This window comes from Lathamus discolor, chromosome 3 (genome assembly GCF_037157495.1).
Source record: "Lathamus discolor isolate bLatDis1 chromosome 3, bLatDis1.hap1, whole genome shotgun sequence".
Classification (NCBI taxonomy): Eukaryota; Metazoa; Chordata; class Aves; order Psittaciformes; family Psittacidae; genus Lathamus; species Lathamus discolor.
The window spans coordinates 136,175,766-136,194,189 of record NC_088886.1 but is presented as its reverse complement, the minus strand read 5'-3'; the positions used below and the strand labels follow the sequence as shown (position 1 = coordinate 136,194,189).

General features: G+C 53.2%; 1 protein-coding gene across 2 annotated transcripts; it reads right to left on the bottom strand.

The window, feature by feature from the left end:
* Window positions 1-4,248: 4,248 nt before the first annotated feature.
* On the bottom strand, window positions 4,249-16,488 carry CPN1 (carboxypeptidase N subunit 1). Of its 2 annotated transcripts, none has more exons than XM_065671993.1 (9): window positions 16,030-16,486; window positions 12,842-13,038; window positions 11,708-11,863; window positions 11,060-11,242; window positions 9,458-9,569; window positions 8,877-9,016; window positions 8,468-8,567; window positions 6,383-6,501; window positions 4,249-4,522 (listed from the first exon to the last, which is right to left on the bottom strand). In XM_065671993.1, the coding sequence occupies exons 1-9, from the start codon at window positions 16,250-16,252 to the stop codon at window positions 4,391-4,393; spliced, it is 1,362 nt and encodes a 453-aa protein (XP_065528065.1). In that variant the 5' UTR covers window positions 16,253-16,486; the 3' UTR covers window positions 4,249-4,390. The 2 variants fall into 2 exon arrangements, with proteins under 2 accessions (XP_065528065.1, XP_065528066.1); XM_065671994.1 differs by having other exon boundaries at window positions 4,409-4,522; window positions 8,406-8,567; window positions 16,030-16,488.
* Window positions 16,489-18,424: the final 1,936 nt, after the last annotated feature.

Sequence of the window (18,424 nt, the reverse complement as noted above, 5' to 3'; positions counted from 1 at the left end):
ACGGCCGCCCAGCCCCGCCCGCGCCCCGGCCGGCCCGGCCCCCAGCGCCCGCCTGGCCTCGCAGGGCCCCGCCCGGCCCCGCGGCCCGCCCCGCCGCCAGGCTGCATCCGCACGGCCCGGCCGGGCGGGCGCGGCGTGGCAGCGCTGGGAGGAGGAGCGGCTCCACGGGGCCGGGCCCGCAGCTTGGGGGACTCCGGGGCCGGGTGACACAGGGACATCCCCCTCGGCCCCATGGTGCGAGGCAGTGCCCCCAGCGGTCCACGGGGACAGCCCGACGTGGGACACGCTGCCCCGTGTGGGGTGCAGCCATCCCGGTAGCCAGCAGGCCGGGCACAGCACGCATGGTAGGCGCTGGCAGAGCACCCAGGAGTTTGGTGTGGAGCAAGACAGGCAGCTGCCTCTTCCACTTCTGCCTGACAAAGCGAGGCCTCCTCACAGACACGAACAGCACCGGGGCTCTCCTTTCCCGCTGTAGCCTTCTCCTGGGTGTTTCTCGCTGCCTCGTGGGCTGACAGCTGACAAGTGGGACTGTGCTGTCCATCTGCTGCAGTCTCAGTTTTGCTGCTAGGAGCTGCCTTGGCTGCCTAGATACACTGTAAGATCATGCCAGAGCACCAAGATGGGGAAAAACAAATAGCTCCAGACAGAAAGCCGTGGAAGGGGGGGGGCACTTTGTGCATCACACTCCGGTTGGGCACACCAAGTGCAATATGTCCTGCACTAGTTTTCCTGGCAGGCCAAAAAAAGCCTCTATGCCCCAGGGGATACCATGCCTCAGCAACACGCTGTAAAGCCCGGAGTCTCTCAGCCCCCATAGCAGTTACCACCGTTTGGCACTTGTTAGTGCATTTAGCTACACTTCTCCATGGCAACCACGCAGCTCCCAGCTTGGCTTGCCACCAGCCAGGAGCGGGGTATGCAGGGTGCGTCGCACGCACTGCTGCGAGTCGTGTCGGTACATGCACAGGCTGGGCGCTGACTCCCCACCTGCTCTCCTGAGGCAGGGACCCACTGTGCTGTCAGGGCTTGATGCTGTTGGCGGAGTGCCTGAAACTGCGGAGGGAGCTGGGTGCTCTCTTTCACACAGGTATGAATGCTTGTGTATGGTTCGCTGGATCTGAAGAATGGACACCAGTCCCTGCCACAGGGCTCTAGATGTTGTCCTGTCACCCTAAATTTCTGCTGGTTTTGACTGCTGAGACAGGTTTTGACTTTTTGGTTTTTTGTCATGCCAGTCCCTCCTGCAGCCTTTCAGGTCACTGCTATGCCCAATTCTCCTCTGCTGACAACTCCAGCAGAGCTGCCTCCCTCTTCTTTGAGTTCAGCTACTTGTGTTTTCCCTTTATCTGCCTCCTCCATGCCAGCCACAGAAAGCAGCATGCATTGCATGCACAGTCTCATCTGCCCTCCACAGTGGGGTTTCTGCCCATCCCCTGATACTCACAGGTGTGCTTGTAAGAGTTTTGGGTCATTCTTCTGGGCCTGGCTTCAGTTTGTTTACATTTCTCCAGTGTCTGCCTGCAGATCTGGTCCCCTCATCTCAGAAAAGTGAAAAGAGAATGGAGGAAGGTTTGGAGGCAGGCAGTTATAGATGCTCAGAGGTGTGGGAACAGACTGTACAGTGAACAAGTGTGTAGGCTGGGACTCCAGCTTGGAAGAAGGACATAGGGTGGAGGAAGAGATCGACAAAATCATGAGTGGCCCAGAGAGGATGGGGAGGATCGGCTGTTTGCTGTGTCTTCTGACACAACCCCATCAACTGCTTTTGCCTTGACTGGAGTCTCAAAAGAACACAAAACCACGGCGCTGCAGATGTTACGTTCAAAGGTTTAGCTCTGGTATGCTTCTTGCAACATGGGGGGCTAAGTTCATGGCAAGCCTACGAGAGTCATGCTTAAGCAAGTGCTGCCTCAAGAAACATTTTGTAATCATGTTTTCACATGGAGAGTTCGGCCACAGCCAAGTGGAGCTTTACCAAACTGTTCAACACAAAAATATTCAGAGCTGGGAGGAGAATGAGCTGGACAAATCCCAGCCCACAGACAGAGTCAGTCCTCCAGGAGGTTGTATTTCACAGGAACCCTCTTGTAGGGGAAAAAGCTTGTGACTGAGATGAATTCTGTTGCTGTGCTGCCAGCTTCACAGCAACCTGCGAAGGTGAGTGACATGGCCTCTTGTGCTGGCTGTCCTGGTCTACAGAAGTGCTCTCCTCTGACTCTGCGCTGGAAAGTAAAAGGGAATTGAGATGGTTCTGTATTTTCTAGGACCACAAGAGGGCAATATTAGAGCACCCTGCAGCCAGCAGCCTCAGCAAGGCGACGGCTTGTGATGCTGATGGCATGGGCAGCTCTGTGCGGGCTGAGCATCACCCTGGCCAGGAACTGCCCAGCTGAATTACTCAATTGAGGTCTGCTCCCTGGGAGCCCTTTCCTTGCTCTTAGCTTCACACACATCCTCAGAGGTGAGTGGTTAGCTCAGCAGCTGAGCTAGTGCCATGCCTGGAGGAAGCAGAATCTTCCTGCATATGGGTTGGAGAAGTGGTGACAGCAAACCCTTCTGCCTGTTGCATGGGGCCAGGCTGTGGGATGAAGGGTGGCCTCCCTCATTCTACCTGCACATCCACCATGAAATCTTTTTGGGCAAATGTGCACTGGCACGTGGCTTCAAACGGGAGGCTCCAGGATCTGGAGTGATGCTGCTGGGCTTGCCAGGGAACAAGGAGTTAATCCACACAGAAGTTCGAAGATCTTGGCCTCACCATCTTTTTTCACTTCCATCACAAAAAGAAAACTACAGAATGTGAATTCTCGTGTGAATATGGAACTGGGCATTGCCTCCAGCACACACTGGCTTCTGCAGACTAAAATCCCTAACAGCCAAGGTTAAGTGCGTTACCATTCCTGGCACTTTTTTGCAATAGCCTGTATAGATACTGTGTGAGGGACAGTTTGCTCTGCCTTTCCAATAACAGACCTGACAGAGAAACAGCTTCTGTTAGCAGGCAGAGCTACGAGTGTGTGTGCTGCTAGGGCTGAAAATGCCACTAGCATCTTGTAGCAGACACAGAGGAGGAGGTGATGGTGAGGGATGGAGTGCAGAGTATTACGTATTCAGTAGGGTGGTAGGGGCTGCTCACAAATGATGAAGAGATGTTTGCAAAAGAGGAGGAGCAAGGGGACACTTTTTGCACAGGCTTGAGACACAGAAAGAGCCAGTGCACTGGAGGGCTGTGTGGGTGAGATGAGGATAACCAGCCAAGTACATGGGGCACATGGGTGGGACTGTTTATCCCTCTGGTGTTATTTATTTTCTATGAAGAATGCTAGAAAGGTTTTACCTGATTAAGGTATTTTTACCATGGAAATAATCAGCTTCATTGCTAGTCTTGCTTCCACTCGAAACCTGCCCACACAGCCTAAGCGGCATTTTAAGGCCCAGCCTGTAGTACCCCACCTCGCTGACCGTGTCTTCCCTAACCCAATTACAACTCACTGGGATCATACGTGACATTTTCCTGTTGCATATTGAGAGGACCAAGGTTAAGGTATTTGTCTCAAAGGAACATCTAACCAGCTGTCTTGCACTTCTGCTTATCACCAGTTGTCAGGCCTTACCTAGTTGCTCCTGTGCTCAGACTAACAGTATGTGTTGCCTAGAGCAGACCCTTCAGTGAACTATCTGGCTTGGGTCTGAAGACATAAGGAGATGGGATAATCCTTGGCTTTTGCCAGCATTTCAGCCTGTCTGACTACAAATAATCCAAACCAGCTACCAGAAAGTCCCATCTACCATCAAGATAAATATCAGCCAGGAGATGACCTTGGTCCACTACCTCCTAGTGATGCATTTATACTAGTGGCATTGCCAACCAGTGATAGCTGTGCTATGGGTGGGACAGATTGTGTTCAGAGCTGGTTGCATCACTGACTGCTTTAAGACTGGCTTCCCCCTAACTTCAGGGTCTACAGGCTGCAAGCATCGTTACCGGAGGGAGAAACATGGCACTGGCATGCAGAGGGCTAGTGCCAGGACTCACATGCAGCAGTCAAAGACAAGGGCCTGGATTCATTTTCTCTGGTATACACTAGAGTGTGGGCATCTCACATGGGATGTAGCAACCAAGTCCAGGAGTGAAGGGAGCACAACTCTCTGAAATGGATCAAGTGCTGGGAAAGAGCTCAGCAGCTACACGCTGCCCAGGGAACTGCAGTGCAGGCACATTTTGTTTTGAATGACTTCACGACTTGCTCAGGGGTTAAATACTTCCTTGTTTAATAACCTAATCATTTGGGCTAGTTTCATGCTGGACTGTTGGAAAGTTCACTGGCTGGAGTCATCAGCCAGGCCTCGTGTAAATGGCTTCCCCAGCTCTCAGCCAAGTGAGCTGTCCTCATCTTCGGGTCCCCCAGCGGGTGGCTCTTGGCACTACCTTCTTGTGAAGGGCTTTGCTGTTCATGCGTGTTCCTGAGTTTTTACGCTCCGGGGGCTTCCTCACCATGTCTTGTTTGAGCTGGAAATGTACCTGGAGAGAGAACAAAACTAACAGTGTTACACCGTGTGTGTGCTCTGCTGGCTCAGGGCTCTGCAGGACCTGCCTCTGCCGCTAGCCTTCGAAGGGCTGACTCTTGGGCCAAGATAAGCAGTAAGGGGCCTCAAATAGTGTTACGATAGAACGGGAACTCAGTTCTTAAATCAGCTGGAAACATTTTTTTCCCCCCAAGGAAAATGTACTAACAATTAGCTACATTTCTTATGCAGAGAGATGCTCCTGTGGCAATGTGATGTCGTAGGATTGTTTGGAAAATGAGCTGTGAAAGGCAAGAGACTGAGCTATGCTCTTTCTTCATCTTTTCTCACCAGAGAGTAGAGAAATAGCATTGCTGTGAATATTTAATAGACAGGATGGTTTAGCCCTTTTTCAGTTGCATCTCGTTAGCTGAATCCTGCTTAATCAGTCTTTCAGCAACCGGTGCTTCCAGTAGATCCAAGCAAAAAAATTCCAGGAAAGAAACCTCCATCCGTTACAGCCATGCAAGCAGGTACAGGTGGGAGAAGGAGATAAGGAGCATGCAGGACACGGCATGAGATAAACGCGGAATGGGGAGTCCACACAGAAAGGTGAAACTGGATGGGGCTGTGTGGGCTTCCTGGGGGAGGAATGGAGTGAACAGTGGGTAGGGAGGGGAAGGTGCTACAGGGGCAGAAGGAAATGGAGACAAGGGGGCTGCTGTGAGGGGAGATCTGCAAGAATCAGACCATCGGAGGACAAACCAGTTTTCTACAGTAACATGATAAAAGGAAAATCTGTTTAAAAAGGAAAGCCAAAGAGCTGGGTGCGTAACCTAGCAAAACAAAGGCTAGGACTGGGCTTGACAGCTCTCTATAAATACATCAGGGAATAAATACCAGGGAAGAAGAGAAACTATTTAAAGCACAACATTGGCATAAGAACAAATAGGGATAAGCTGACCATAAATAAATTTAAGACGAAAATTAGAAGGTTTCTAGTCCTGAGAAAAGGGCAGCCCTGGAAGAACTTCAGAGGTTGGGTAGGGTGGGATGAAGAGATGGAGGGTGGGAGAACCACCACAGTGTATTTACAGCAGAGCCTGGCCAGTGTACATGCAGTGAAGCAAAAGATGTGCCAGGATGCCACAGCCATGGGGTTCTTGTTGGCCTTTAGAGAAGGCTGCATCCGTGGTGCCACCACATTCACAAGGGAACAGCAGGGGCAGGAATCACCATCCACTGTTTTAAGAACCAATTTCTAGTTGTCCCATCTGCCCTCAGAAAGGCACTTTAGGGGCCACATGGTGTTAAGAGCACTTCTCTCAGAGGTGCTTGTCTGTTCTTTCTTTGCACCAGGTTCCCACCTGTCTTGGTTGCTCTTGGCAGAAAGAAAGGCAGATTTCAGCCTCTTGCTACCAGCCTTGTAACATGTTTTGTCCCAGGCAGGATGGAGATGACAGCAGAGTACTGAAACCCACAGAGCCAGAGGGATAGCAAAGCCTCAGGGAACAGATGCTGTCCCCACATCATCATGTCCTGAAGAACGCAGAGGATGGAGAAGAGCTGAAGAGCTCCAGACAGCCAGAGGGTCTCCCCAGGGCCAGGAGGCAAAAGGACACAGGAGCTGGCACAGCAGCCCAGTGCAGGCTGTGAACCCTCAGTGATGAACTGAGAAGGCATCATTGCCTTTGCCCTGTCCCTCTCTGTGAGCTGCTAAGAGCCCTGTGTTGGACAAAGACACCCTGTAGCCACTGGAAACACTCTTCATCCCATCTCCTTTCTCTACTGCTCACTAGACATCATTTGCTACATTTCTTTCTCCATGGCGTGAAGACATTTCGGGATACCCTTGTGACTATGCAGCCTGACTCACCAATGAAGGTGCAGCTGGGCCCACGGTTGTTGTGATCGTCTGGGGCTGGTACCCCTCTGCAGAGGCTGTGACAGTGTAAGTGCCAGGCAGCAGCAGCCGGAAATAATCCCCCATATTACCTGGAACACAAGATGGGAAGAGAAAGCACTCAAGATGCACAAGGAGCAGTGCAAAAGGTAGTCCGGTAGGTCTTGCCAAGTGTACTTCCGTGAGGATGTGCAGCCTTCAAAACCCAGGGAATTTTTTGCCTTCTGAATCTGCTGGCTACTGCAAGGCTGGATTCACATTGGTAGACTGCAAGTGATGTCTTGTTAATGCCAAGAAGTAAAGGTCAGTCTACATGTAAAAACTAAATGAAAAGGGACAGTACAGCATCATTGGCCATGCCTGTGCAGGGAGGCTACAAATCTAAGATCTCACCAGTCAGATGACAGCAGACCTAAGGACAATCACAGCTTCAGTCTGACATAACACAATCTCTGATACCTGTCATATACATTTTTGCCTCATTTGGATTATCAGCAGGGTTTTAATTGCTCATCAACTCAGCTGCTACCTGATTCTCCCTGCATAAGGACCTCTCAAGAGCACTTTGACAGGCTGCTCACTGGTGTGGTTAGGGACAGGGAACAGTCAACAGTCAACAGTGAGGCAGCAGCACATTATGGATTAATTTGACAATTTGAGTATATTCCCATCTATGGAACTGGATGGGTTTTGCAAATTTGAGTAATAGTAACAGGCAGCTTGTGTTATTTTGGCTTAGGTGGGGCTGACTTGTAGGACTGAGACGCATGAGTCAGGGGCTTCCAAGGGAAAACAGGGAAAGTGGCTGGCAGGTCAAAGGGAATGATTTTCCCCCTCTGTTCAGTCCCAGGGGGGCTGCACCTGGGAACCGTGTCCAGTTTTGGTGCTCCCAGGTCAAGAGAGATGTGGGAGAACCAGAGCTCCTGACCCACAGGAAGAGCTCAGGCCCCACAAGCAGAGCTGGGGGAGCCAGGTAGGCTCAGCCTGGCTTGGAGGAGGCACAGGGGATCTGCTCACAGCCCACAGCTACTTGAAGGTGCTGGGGCCAAACTCCTCTGAGTAGTGCCAGGCAACACACAGAGGGCAGCAACCACAGATGGCAGCTTGGGAGCTTCAGGGTGAATCAGGGAGCACAGCTTCACTGTGAAGGTGGTGCACCCCTGGCACAGGACAGCAGAAAGGCTGTGAAATCTCCATCCTTGGGGATCAGTGAGAATCAGCTGGAGGGAGCAATGTCTGATCAGAGCCAACTTTGGGGAAAATCCTTCTCCAAGCTGGAGGCTGGACAGGAGACCCCAGAGGGCTCTTGCAGGCAGCGCCTCTTGTGATTCTGTCCTGTTTATATGTATACCTTCAAACATAAATCCAGCACATTGTGATTTCTTGCACTCTCCCCTTTCCTATGCAGGCTGGCATAATAAGTGCCAAATATTAGTGTTACTGAGTCACAGACCTACGGCCAGGAGTTTTGATGATTTCATAGTCTGACCTCTGAAAAGCTGGAATATTGGCTATTTTCTGTAGCCAGTCTGTAATGTCTGGTCCAGTTGGAAAAGGGTGTTTATGAAAAGGAGGTTAAAATAGGCCAGCAAAGGAGAAACCACTACAACTTGGATAAGCTCAAGTGGCACTTCATTCTCAGTCTAAATTTGTCTGGCTTGAACTTTCAGTCTTTCATCTTGTTCTGCTATCATGGCCTTCGCTATCAGCTATTTAGTCCTGTGTAGATAAATAATTGAGTAGATTATTCCTTCAGTCTTCTCTTTGGTTAAATACAAATGCAGTTTCTCCTCTCTCTCAGATAAAACAGGATCTTACTTTCTGAAGTCCTTTACAATAAGGTTTACATTTTAGTTCTCACCTCTTTCTTTCCTAAGTTTTCCTAAGCCCCTGCTGGTTCAGAATGCACAGACACATTTCTCATAGCTGGTGTGTTTGAGAAGCAAACCATACTGGCCACACATACAGCCTTGCCTGCTAACATCCTCCCACGTACCCAGGTAGCCTCCAAGAAGCTGAATCCAAAAGGGAGAACATGCAAGGGGACCGACAACCCACCAGAGGTGATATCATGGCTGATTCCCTGAACGGAAATCACTGCTCCTGCAATGCCGTTGTTGTTCTCATCTGACACCATCCCTTTGATGCCCTGGTGAACCTGCAGGGAGGGAGACAGACTGCTGGGTCAAGGACCCCCCTTTGTTCAAGAGGGTACTTTGGTAGAGGTATGCTGGAGGAAGGCATAGCTCTGGAGACAGCCCTACCTTTCCCCATAACCTTGGCTCTCTTGGTTCTCCCCAGCAGAGCCAGTCTATGACACAACAGCCTCCACAAAGGCCACCGACAAGAGCACCCAGTGAGCTCCATGGCCACCTCCCCTCCACCCCTGGTGCATACTGGTCTCCTACCATCAGAGCCCATGGAGGCCTGCAGGACAAGTGTGCAGGTCTCTGGAGTGCCCCCTTACCTCTTCAATGAAAGCAACAAGAGCCTCCCGGTTGGCCATCCACTGCCGCTCCAGGTCCTCCTCAGGGGGGAACTTATTGCAGCTCAGCTCCAGGGTGATTTCAAAGCAGTTGGTGTAGAGGTAATTGAAGTCCTGCATGCCTGGAAAAGAAAAGCCCGTGTGCCAGGGAAATGCAAGGCCGCCTTCCCTCTCCACTCCCGTGTCCCAGGCATCCTGGCCCCTGCTGGTCTTCAGCCAGAACTGTTAATTGTTCAGCTCTTCCTCTTTACTCCGCAGGTGCAGCCTCCTTCCTCCATGACACATGACTAAAGCCTTCTGCTTTCATCATTGTGCAGTACACAGCAGGTCTCTGCAGCCCTCAGCTATTTCTGTGGCTCCTTCCCAAGCCACCTCCAATCTTCCCAGGCCATTTCCCAGTCTGAGATGCAGATACCAGAATAGTGTCTAGTGAATGGGCACAGTGCTATCATCACAGCCCCTCCCCAACCCATCCTTAGGTTCCTGGGGTTTCTCATCTACCCCTTCACCACTTCTCAGCTCAACACCTTGCTGCAGATGGTGCTCAGCTGCTCAGCCCTTACCTTTGCTGAGTGAGTACCAGGATGCCCCATTCGTGATGCCATCGGCAAAGTAGTCCCCACAGTTCCAGCCACGGTGCATCCAGCCATGGGCATATGAGTAGGTCTTGGCCAGCTAGAGAGAGAGCAGCTGTGGTCACCTCTCCAGCCCCATGCGGTTGGGGGTCCTGCCTGGCTCTGGGCAAAACATCCTTCCTCCTGCACAGGCTTTGCTGGGGAGCATCGGAGGGAAGTCAGATAGGAGACAGCTCCTGCATTTTACTGCTGTGAAACACAACATGAGGTGGCCAGGACCTCTACAAAATATAGGCAGATGAAGGTGGAGGAGGAAGAACAGAAATCTGGAGAGCTGGAGGCTTGTTGATGGCACAGACGGCTTCTGCCCTACTCCCTAAAAGACAAGCGGGAGTGGAGGGCACTGGGCCCACGCAAGGGCACTCAGCTGGCCCCCACACAGCAAATGGCACTATCAGAGGGAGAAGATATGTGAGGAAAACGAACCAGTATTAGTTCTGATGCAAATACCATATATATCAGGGGAATTTGGATTAGGAAATAGTTTGTGCAACTTCTGGTTCTAGGAACTGCTTGTTTATTGCCCTTATTAAGATTGATACTTATTTTTAGACATGAAGGCAGGGCTAAAATTGGGCCACTGCATCTAAAGCCTGTCGTCTGTGTAAGATACAGTTTAAAGGAGACTGGTGTTTGCATTTTCTAATGCAAACCCTATATCCTTGTATTATGGTTCAGATGCTGGAGTAATCTTGTTCTGTCAGCAGGACAGCAGTTATCTCACTACATTTCTGACTTCTGAGGCTGTGTGGGTATCATTAGCCTAGGCCCCAGACTGCAGCCTCTCCACATCTGGGTCTGAGCGCAGCCCTGATCCCAGCAGGTCCTGGCAAGTCCCAGTACAGCTTGAGCCTCCAGAGAAGGCTGAACTCCAGCTCAGTCTTATTTTTCTCATTAACTGTTCTAACTCAGACTTGCTTTTTCTTGTGCCGGTATTTCCTAATGGAAGCAGTGACGGAAGGCACTGTTTTCTGGGACATTTAACAATGGATAAAAACCACAGGCTTCAGCTAGAGCTAGCAGGATCAGCAACACAGACCCATACAGTCCCTGATGTCTGCCTTTGCTCCTGGTGCTTTTCTTTGTTCTACTTATTCTTTACTATCTGCAAACCCCTGCTGGGCACTCAACCTCCCTTATGCTGTTCTCAGCAGACCCCCAGCCAGACCCTGCCACTGCTCTAGGAAAAAAACCCCAAATATATGCCTGCTATGATGGTGCAGCAAAGATGGGTGCAGGCTTCAGTTCTGGAAGAGTGGGGTGGCACTGGTGGTACTGGAGTTATGGGTAAACCAAGCATGGCACAAAGAAAAGGGCTCCTGAGGGTTAAGACTGACTTGTCCATGTGGCGGGACCTGGCTCATGAACTGGTGGCTGGCAGAAATGCTGTAGTCTGCAAATGGTTATTTCCAACACGTTTCTTGGCTCAGCTCCTGCATAAGGCAGTGACCAGAGACTCCCAGCCAGCTCTCGCATGCTGCACCCTGGCAGGGCTGCAGGAATGCTCACACACACCAGGGCCATGCTCACCTTCTGAAACAACTTGTCATCAGGGGTAGGAGTGTTGACCGTGCGCCGGTGGCTCCTGAACCGCTGGTCCTGAGACTTGTCATAGGGGTAATTTGCCACCACTGCTCCACCGTGCAGATTGGCGGAAAGCACAAAGTTGTAGCTGCTGATCCACTGGATCACAGCCAGCGTCTCTGGCTCCACCTGTGAGAAGAGGGATGGGAACAGGGAGAAGAGCTCAGCTACCTCTGGGCCAGCTGCTGCTCCATGCCGGGCTGTGGTGTGATTGGTCACATCAGACCGTGACCTGAAATGTGCCTGCTTCAGCCCTTGCAGTTTCCTGCATTCTCTGATAGACAGAGCAGGCTCCTCCTGTGCGTACCTTGTTACACCTCCCAGCACAGCACCAAAACCTGAGGCACAGGCATTGGCCAGCATGTGCCACTTCTGCTGCCCTCTGCATTTCAGCCTTCTCCCCAAGCAGGCCATGGTGCCAGCCTCTCCTGGCAGAGGTGTGAGCTGGGATAGGGGACAGGATTACATCATTTCTCTGCATGCAGGAGGCATGGAGGTGACAAGCACTGTGCAAACCAAAGGACAGTGCATTTGCTTGCATTCTGAGCCCCTCTAAGAGGATGTTGTGACCCTCACAACATCTCAGACCAGTACCTGGCTTTTCCAGTTGTCGGGCAGTGGAATGTGGTGATTTGGCCCACTGATTTCCCCACTGTAGTACATGAATGTGTTGAGGTCAGGGAAGTTGCGATTCAAGTCCACTCCGTTGGCGTTGTTCCTCCCTGTCAAGTATCCATTGCTGTCTGGGCCCTGCAGAGCAGAGGTGCATCACGGGTGTGAGTACAGGGTGGGTGTCAGGGCAGTGGGGACTGGCCATTGTAATGGTGCACCAGCGCCTTTGAGTCATAACATGCATGCTGGGGAGGGACTCTTCATTAGGGACTGTAGTGACAGGACAAGGGGTAACGGGTTCAAACTTAAACAGGGGAAGTTTAGATTGGATATAAGGAAGAAATTCTTTCCTGTTAAGGTGGTGAGGCACTAGAATGGTTTGCCCAGGGAGGCTGTGAGTGCTCCATCCCTGGCGGTGTTCAAGGCCAGGTTGGACGAAGCCTTGGATGGCATGGTTTAGTGTGAGGTGTCCCTGCCCATGACAGGGGGGCTGGAACTAGATGATCTTAAGGTCCTTTCCAACCCTAACTATTCTATGATTCTATGATTCTATGTTATTGCTGGTAGGAGAATAAAGAGTATTGGTGCTGACAGGGAAAGTCAGTAACAATATCTTAATTTTTCAGGGCGACAGAGCAAGGCACAAGCCAAATAAATGATTTCAACTTGCTTCAACTGAAGGAGCCATGAATAAAATACCTCCATGAGGTCTAGCAGTTCAAAAGCATGGATGAGCCTTCGGAGGGAGGACTAGAGGGCATCTCCCCTGTCCCATCCCCGTCTTTGCCTGCTCATGACTCTGGCATTCAGCTGTCACTTCCCCAGCCTGGGGCAGGAGATTCACAGTGACCCTCCCATGACAAAGAACTCCTTCGGAGAGTAAGTCAGGTGTAGGAAGCCTCCTCCATCACCTGCCAGGGCTACCTGTGGCAGGACACAGAGCCCTTGCCATGGGCAGTGAGAAGCAGCGACACTGACTGGGTGGGACACATTTGGCAGGGCATGGAGAGGAAGGATGCCCCCTCCCCATAGCCACAGTGAAGGAAGGGGATCCCACAGGGATTTGAAGGGCTTTCTGCCCCTACCCGGCTGGAGGACGTGATCGCTGCCTGGTACCTGCTTGGCAGCCACTTCGTACCCGTCGGGGTTCATGGAGGGCATGATGTGGATGCGTGTGTCGTGGATGAGGCGGGTGATCCGCTCGTTACCCCGGCGGTACTCCTCACACAGGAACTCGGAGAGCTGCAGCAGCAGCTCACGGCCCAGCACCTCGTTCCCATGCATGTTCCCAACATACTTGAACTCCGGCTCCACTGGGGAGAGCAAGAGAGTGACACCATCAGCCAAGACTGGGATGAGTCAATTCCTACTGCAAGGTGCACACGCAAGCCCAAGGGCCCCCCAGTAAATGTTGTGAAGTGGCCCTTTCCCTTGGAAAATGCAGGCTTCAGTAAGAGAGAGTGGCACAGTGCCCATATGGGCTCTCCTCCATTTTGCCACAGCCCAGGCTTTCCACCAGGTTGCTGCTTGTTTGGAAAGCACAAGAGGATGTACTTGCAGCTGGTCTGGTCACAGGCTGGGAAGAGGCAGCACATAGGGACCAGGGAGCACAAGCAGTATTGCTGCTGCTCTGGGGTGCTGGGGCCTCCCAGCTCTGCAGTGGGTGGCAGGGGAGGGGACATTTCTTCCACCTCTGCCCTTCACAATTTGCTCTCAGTGCCCGTCACCTACATGGCACATTCCTTGCTCTGTGTGCTTTAAGGAGCTTTTCGTTACCCTGCAGGATAAAATCAATCTCTGGCTCAGGGTAAGCCATGCTTTTTCACTAGAACTTGCCTCTGTCTGTGGCCACCAGCCCTCACTCCTGTGCTAGTGGGAGGCAGCAGTGGTTTCCTCTCCCCTCCCCTCTACCTATCTCAAAGGAAAAGGCTTAGGGGCTTCCTCACCCTCAAGGGACAGGAACAAGAGCCTGAAGAAACCCTCAGCAGCTGGGTTGAATCAAACTGTCCCTCAGGCAGCTCCAGTATGAACAGAAAGGTCTCTTGCCACTGTCTTTTCTAAAATGAGGTCTCAAAATACAGACTTGGAGACCACAGGCAGGCAGTGCCCGGAGCAGGACTCACTGCTCTGCTGAAAGAGAGGCAGCACACATGAGGGATGGGTTATGCTTTCCCAAGGGGTCTTTTAAAGCAGTTACTTGTAGGAAAATATCCCATTGCAGGCTGGAGTCACCACTGGTAGGATGAAAGAGACATGGGGAATTCAGTTAGAAAGGGAGCCTGATTTTCATATGAAAGCGTCAGCGAAAATAGGATGTTGTTATAAATGTTGGCTTGCCAGAGCTTGAGACTCCCATTGTACTGTGAGATTTCTGGCCACCAGCAGTGATCAGACTCACAGTGACAGTGTGCAGCCTTGCTGCCACATATGGTGTCCGTCAGGATCCACGGGGCAAAAGGCACCACAGCCCCATGTTGGGTATCTGCTGCTTCCAACATGCACCTTTGCTGTGTGTGGAGGAGGCACTGTATCCAGACATGCTGAAGATAGACTCTAAAACAAATTAGAATTTTGGCAAAAGATTTTGCTTTTCCTTATCTTTTGATCGCTCTGCTTCAGCACAGGACACCACAGGTGGGCAGCATGTTTTGACCTGGTTAGATTTCAGGGACATGAGACTGATTTAATTGGATAATCCAGTTATAAAAGCTATAAAAACGTCCTGGGGATATGTGCAGCTTTTATTGAAAAAACTAAGTTCTCGGCAGGGATTCTCCTTCTCTGCTTTGTTCGAGTCTGCAGCAGGACTTGTCAGCCTTTTTCAATATGCAGACCCCTAAACATCATCCATGTGGACACACAAGCCCTAATTACCACATGTAAGCCCACTGACTCTGGCTGGCTTTTCGGAGTTACTTTCTGTGTTCTTCAAGGGAACCCCCAGTTTCCTAAAGTCTTTGTGCTACAAGCTGAAAGTGCCAGCCTGACGGTGGCCCAGGCTCTGAGGAAGGCCACAGGTCCATGCTGCCCACCTGGGGCAAGGGGAGACCTTGGTCACCTCCTGCCGCCCTTCTGGCTGCTCTGCTATGGTTCTGCAGGTCTAAAATCCACTATTGCACAGCCGGTGCCCTTTGCTCACTCCTTGCTTTGAATCAGCCCCTGATGCACTGTGGAGGTGCCCAAGGTGTCCTCAGCACCATGCAGGTTTCCCTGTATGGAACAGGGCTGGGGCAGAGGTGGTCAGGGTGTGAAGCCTCCCATCCCACCTCCTGGCACCCCTGAAGGTGATACTCTGGGCTGCAGGAGGGGAACAGGGTGCCCCCAGTGCAGCGTGGTTTTGGGCAAGCTGCTGCTAAGCATGGGGTGTTGGGGGGCTTGGGGGGGCTGCTCCACTGAGGGGGGCAGAGATACAGGTCCTGCTCACCCTTGCAGTGCTGCTGGCAGTTTTCCACGTGACATGTCTGCCTGGACTTGTCAGCCCCTGCTTTTAACCACACCAGGCAGGATCCGAAAAAGCAAAGGATCCGGCAAAAAGTAGGCAGAACCCTGTCTGCATCTGCGGCCCAGGGGCACAAGGTGGGGAAGCGCGGGAGTCCTGTGTGCACAGCCCCATCCCAGAGAGAAGGCTGGTCCCCTCAGGCCCCCCAGAGGCACCTGGCTGCCGGCAAGGTCTGGCTCAGCCGTGTCTTCGTGCTGCACAGGCAGCAGCCCAAGGGGCTATTGCTGCCAAGGCTCTGCAGGGCCACGTGGCAGCAGGCAGAGATCCCCGAGAGTGGCCTGTCACAGGGGCTGCACAGCCTGCAGGGCTGGTGCGGCTGCAGGAGCCCAGCACCCACTCTGCTGCGGTCCCTCACTCGATGCCCCCCGCTTCGGGGTCTGGAGGAGGAAAGGCTGCACTCTTCCCTCCTGCCACTATCCAGCAGTGAAGGGTGAAAGGTGGGTGCTGCCTCTCTCTGCCTGCACAACCCTGTTTTGGGAGGGAGAGGATGGCAGGGCACGTAGGGTGCTGGGATGGACTTGCCTGGGTTCTCATGTTAACTTGCGCTGAAAAACCAGAGCTCCGTCCAAAGTACGCGCCTGCGCCATGCTGCAGCTCACGGAAGCATGGTGCATGCATGTGGGCTTTTCATGGGTGTCCTTGGACTGGCTGGGGGTCCCTGCTGGAGCTGGCACTGCCTGACATATAGGCATTGCCAGGAGTATGGGCTCAAAAGGGAGATACCTCTGACAGTGCCGCATGGCAGGGAGCATGGTGACGAAGCCTGGGCTCTCCAAACCACCATCCCCAACCCCCCCATACTTACGGGGCTCGTGGATGCCTGGGTAGTCACTGAACTCCAGCACGTAGAGGTGTCGGCCCTCAACGCTGCGACCGATGCTGTAGATGCGGGTGACGTAGGGGCACTGGCTCTGCACGCGGAACAGGGCCTGCACCATCTCCTCATAGCGATGGTGGAGGAAGCTGAGGGCGGCCGCCCCCTCGAGCAGGAGCAGCGCTCCCACGAGGGACCGCAGCCACCGAGCCATCCTCCCGCGGCGCTGCGCGCCCGCACCAGCTCCGGGCCCCCGGCTCCTTCCCAGCCGGCAGCTTAAAGTGCAAACTCCAACCAGCTCTTTCCAGTTCCCGAGTGCCAGCCCCCTGCACCTGCGGGCGGGGGGCGGTGGGAGCGGGGCTCGCCGGGGCCCCGCGGCACAGGAATGCTCCCCCCGCCCGCCCGCCGCCGAGCCCGCTCTCCGCCGTCGGAGAAGTTTCCCCCCCCGCCAGCTCCAGCTCACTTATTAACCGGACAGTAAACAGGCCCCCGCAGCCACTGGCTGTCACTGCAGAAGAAGCGCAGGGCTGGAAAACTGGCTGCGGAGGGCGCTGGGGCTGCCAAGAGCAGGACAAGCGGCGAGGCGGGGGAGCACGGAGGGGGGCGGCGGGAGGGGGATGCCCGTCGCCGAGCCCTTCCGTGGGATCCGAGCCGAGCGGGGCGAGGATGGCGGCGGGGCGGCCCCGGTGCCCGTACGGCTCCCGCACGGCTCCCGCACGGCTCCCGCAGCCCTGCCCGGCGCTGGCAGGTCCCGCCGCTTCTCCGCGGGTCCCGGACGCCAGCTCGTAGCCGCGCCGGCTCATCTGCCCAGTCTCCTCGGGAAGCAGAGGGAGGCATCGCCGCCGGCTCCTCTGCCCAGGCAGTCCCGCTCCTCTGGGGTAAAGGGAGGCAGGGACAGCATCGCCCTCCTCACAGCTGCCTACCCAAGCAGCCCAGCCACTCTGTTGCAGGGGGAGGACAGGGCAACGTAGGGTTTTGGTGCAGAAGTTGTCTGCTGCGCAGGTTCCAGCACGGAGAGAGCTCTGCTCGGAGGTATTGTCTCACCCTGCTGTGTGCTGGGATACTGAGCTCCAACAGGCACCGGGCAACTATCAGCAGAAGAGAGCTCAACAGCCTAAGGGCAGATGAAAATGCTCTACTGTCTGTTAAGAAATTGCAGGCTGTTTCTGGATTTGGGGGGAGCTTGTTCCTCTCCATCCCTCTGTACACCCGTTCCCCGGTGAGCAGTTATCTCGATGTCCCTGTGCTCCTCTCAGGGGCAGCCTTGCTCTGCAGACTTACCCCGTGCGGCTACAACTCCAGCAGCTTAGTGGCTCTGGAAAACATCTGTGTTAGGACATCCCTGACACAAAACCCAAACATGAGCACAAGCAGCCAAAAGATTTACTGCCATGGCTGGACATGTGAGGAGAGAGGCTCCCTTTGCTAACATGAGGGTGCCATGCTGCTCTGCCCAGGTCACACTAGAAGTTTCTCCTGCCATCAGCAATGGGATTCTCCGGATACTCAGTGCCATGCTAAACATCCACCTTCCCTGCAGCCTTGAGATAGATCCACACTGCATTGCTCTAATGACAAGGACTGCTATAGCTGCCTCTTCCCCCAACAAAGCATTCTCTACCAGTGCTGCCCAGCACTGCTGCCTTCCTACCTGTCCTCCACATCTGCTTGGGCCACCGACCGCCTTTCTGCCTCAGTTTCCCAGGAAGAGCAGCAGTAACACCAGGGAGCCCTGTTCATAGGATCTAACACAAACAGTGCAGGCTGGTGGGCAAAGCACATGGCTTGCCTGCTCCTGCCTCGACTTACTTACTTAGGCTTTCATACTTCCAACTTTATTCTGTCTCAGTCCACCATAATGGTCCTTTCTCTCCTTGTCCCTGTGCCTGCTTCGTCTTCTGCCTCACCTGCAGAGTATCCTCCTCCCAATTATTCCTTTCCAAAAAAAGAGAAAAAAGTCCTGGTTATGAACAAATGTCTCTTGAAGATACGAGAGGAAAAAACCAAACTATACATAAAGACAGCAGTGGCCATATTAATACCTTCTCCCAGTTAATCATCCCACCGCATCCCTGCTTGTCCGTCAGTCTCACACCTTCAGGAGCAGGAATGGCATTGCACCATCTTTAACTGGGTGACAAGAAGCAGTGCTGAGGTGCCAGCTTCTCCTAGCACTTTAGGAAACCAAGGAAAGGTAGCTGAGGCTTTGGTGGGGCACGGCGAGCATGGGTACGGTAGGACTGCTCTTATCTCTACAGCAAGCCATATCTGGTGGTATTCTGTGGAGCTGGCAGCTCATGCAGCAGTGGGAAATGCCCTTGCCTCTTTCACATCACTGCTCTCAGGGCTGCTGTGTTCCTGTGGAGCTGCTCTCTCCCCAGCTTTC

Excerpts from the sequence above, each read along its gene's own strand:
- CPN1 (XM_065671993.1), bottom strand. The coding sequence starts at position 16,252 with ATGGCTCGGTGGCTGCGGTCCCTCGTGGGAGCGCTGCTCCTGCTCGAG. Across the intron at positions 11,864-12,841 it reads ACGAAGTGGCTGCCAAGCAG|GGCCCAGACAGCAATGGATA; the intron begins GTACCAGGCAGC and ends TCTGCTCTGCAG. Across the intron at positions 9,017-9,457 it reads CTGGTACTCACTCAGCAAAG|GCATGCAGGACTTCAATTAC; the intron begins GTAAGGGCTGAG and ends TTTCTTTTCCAG.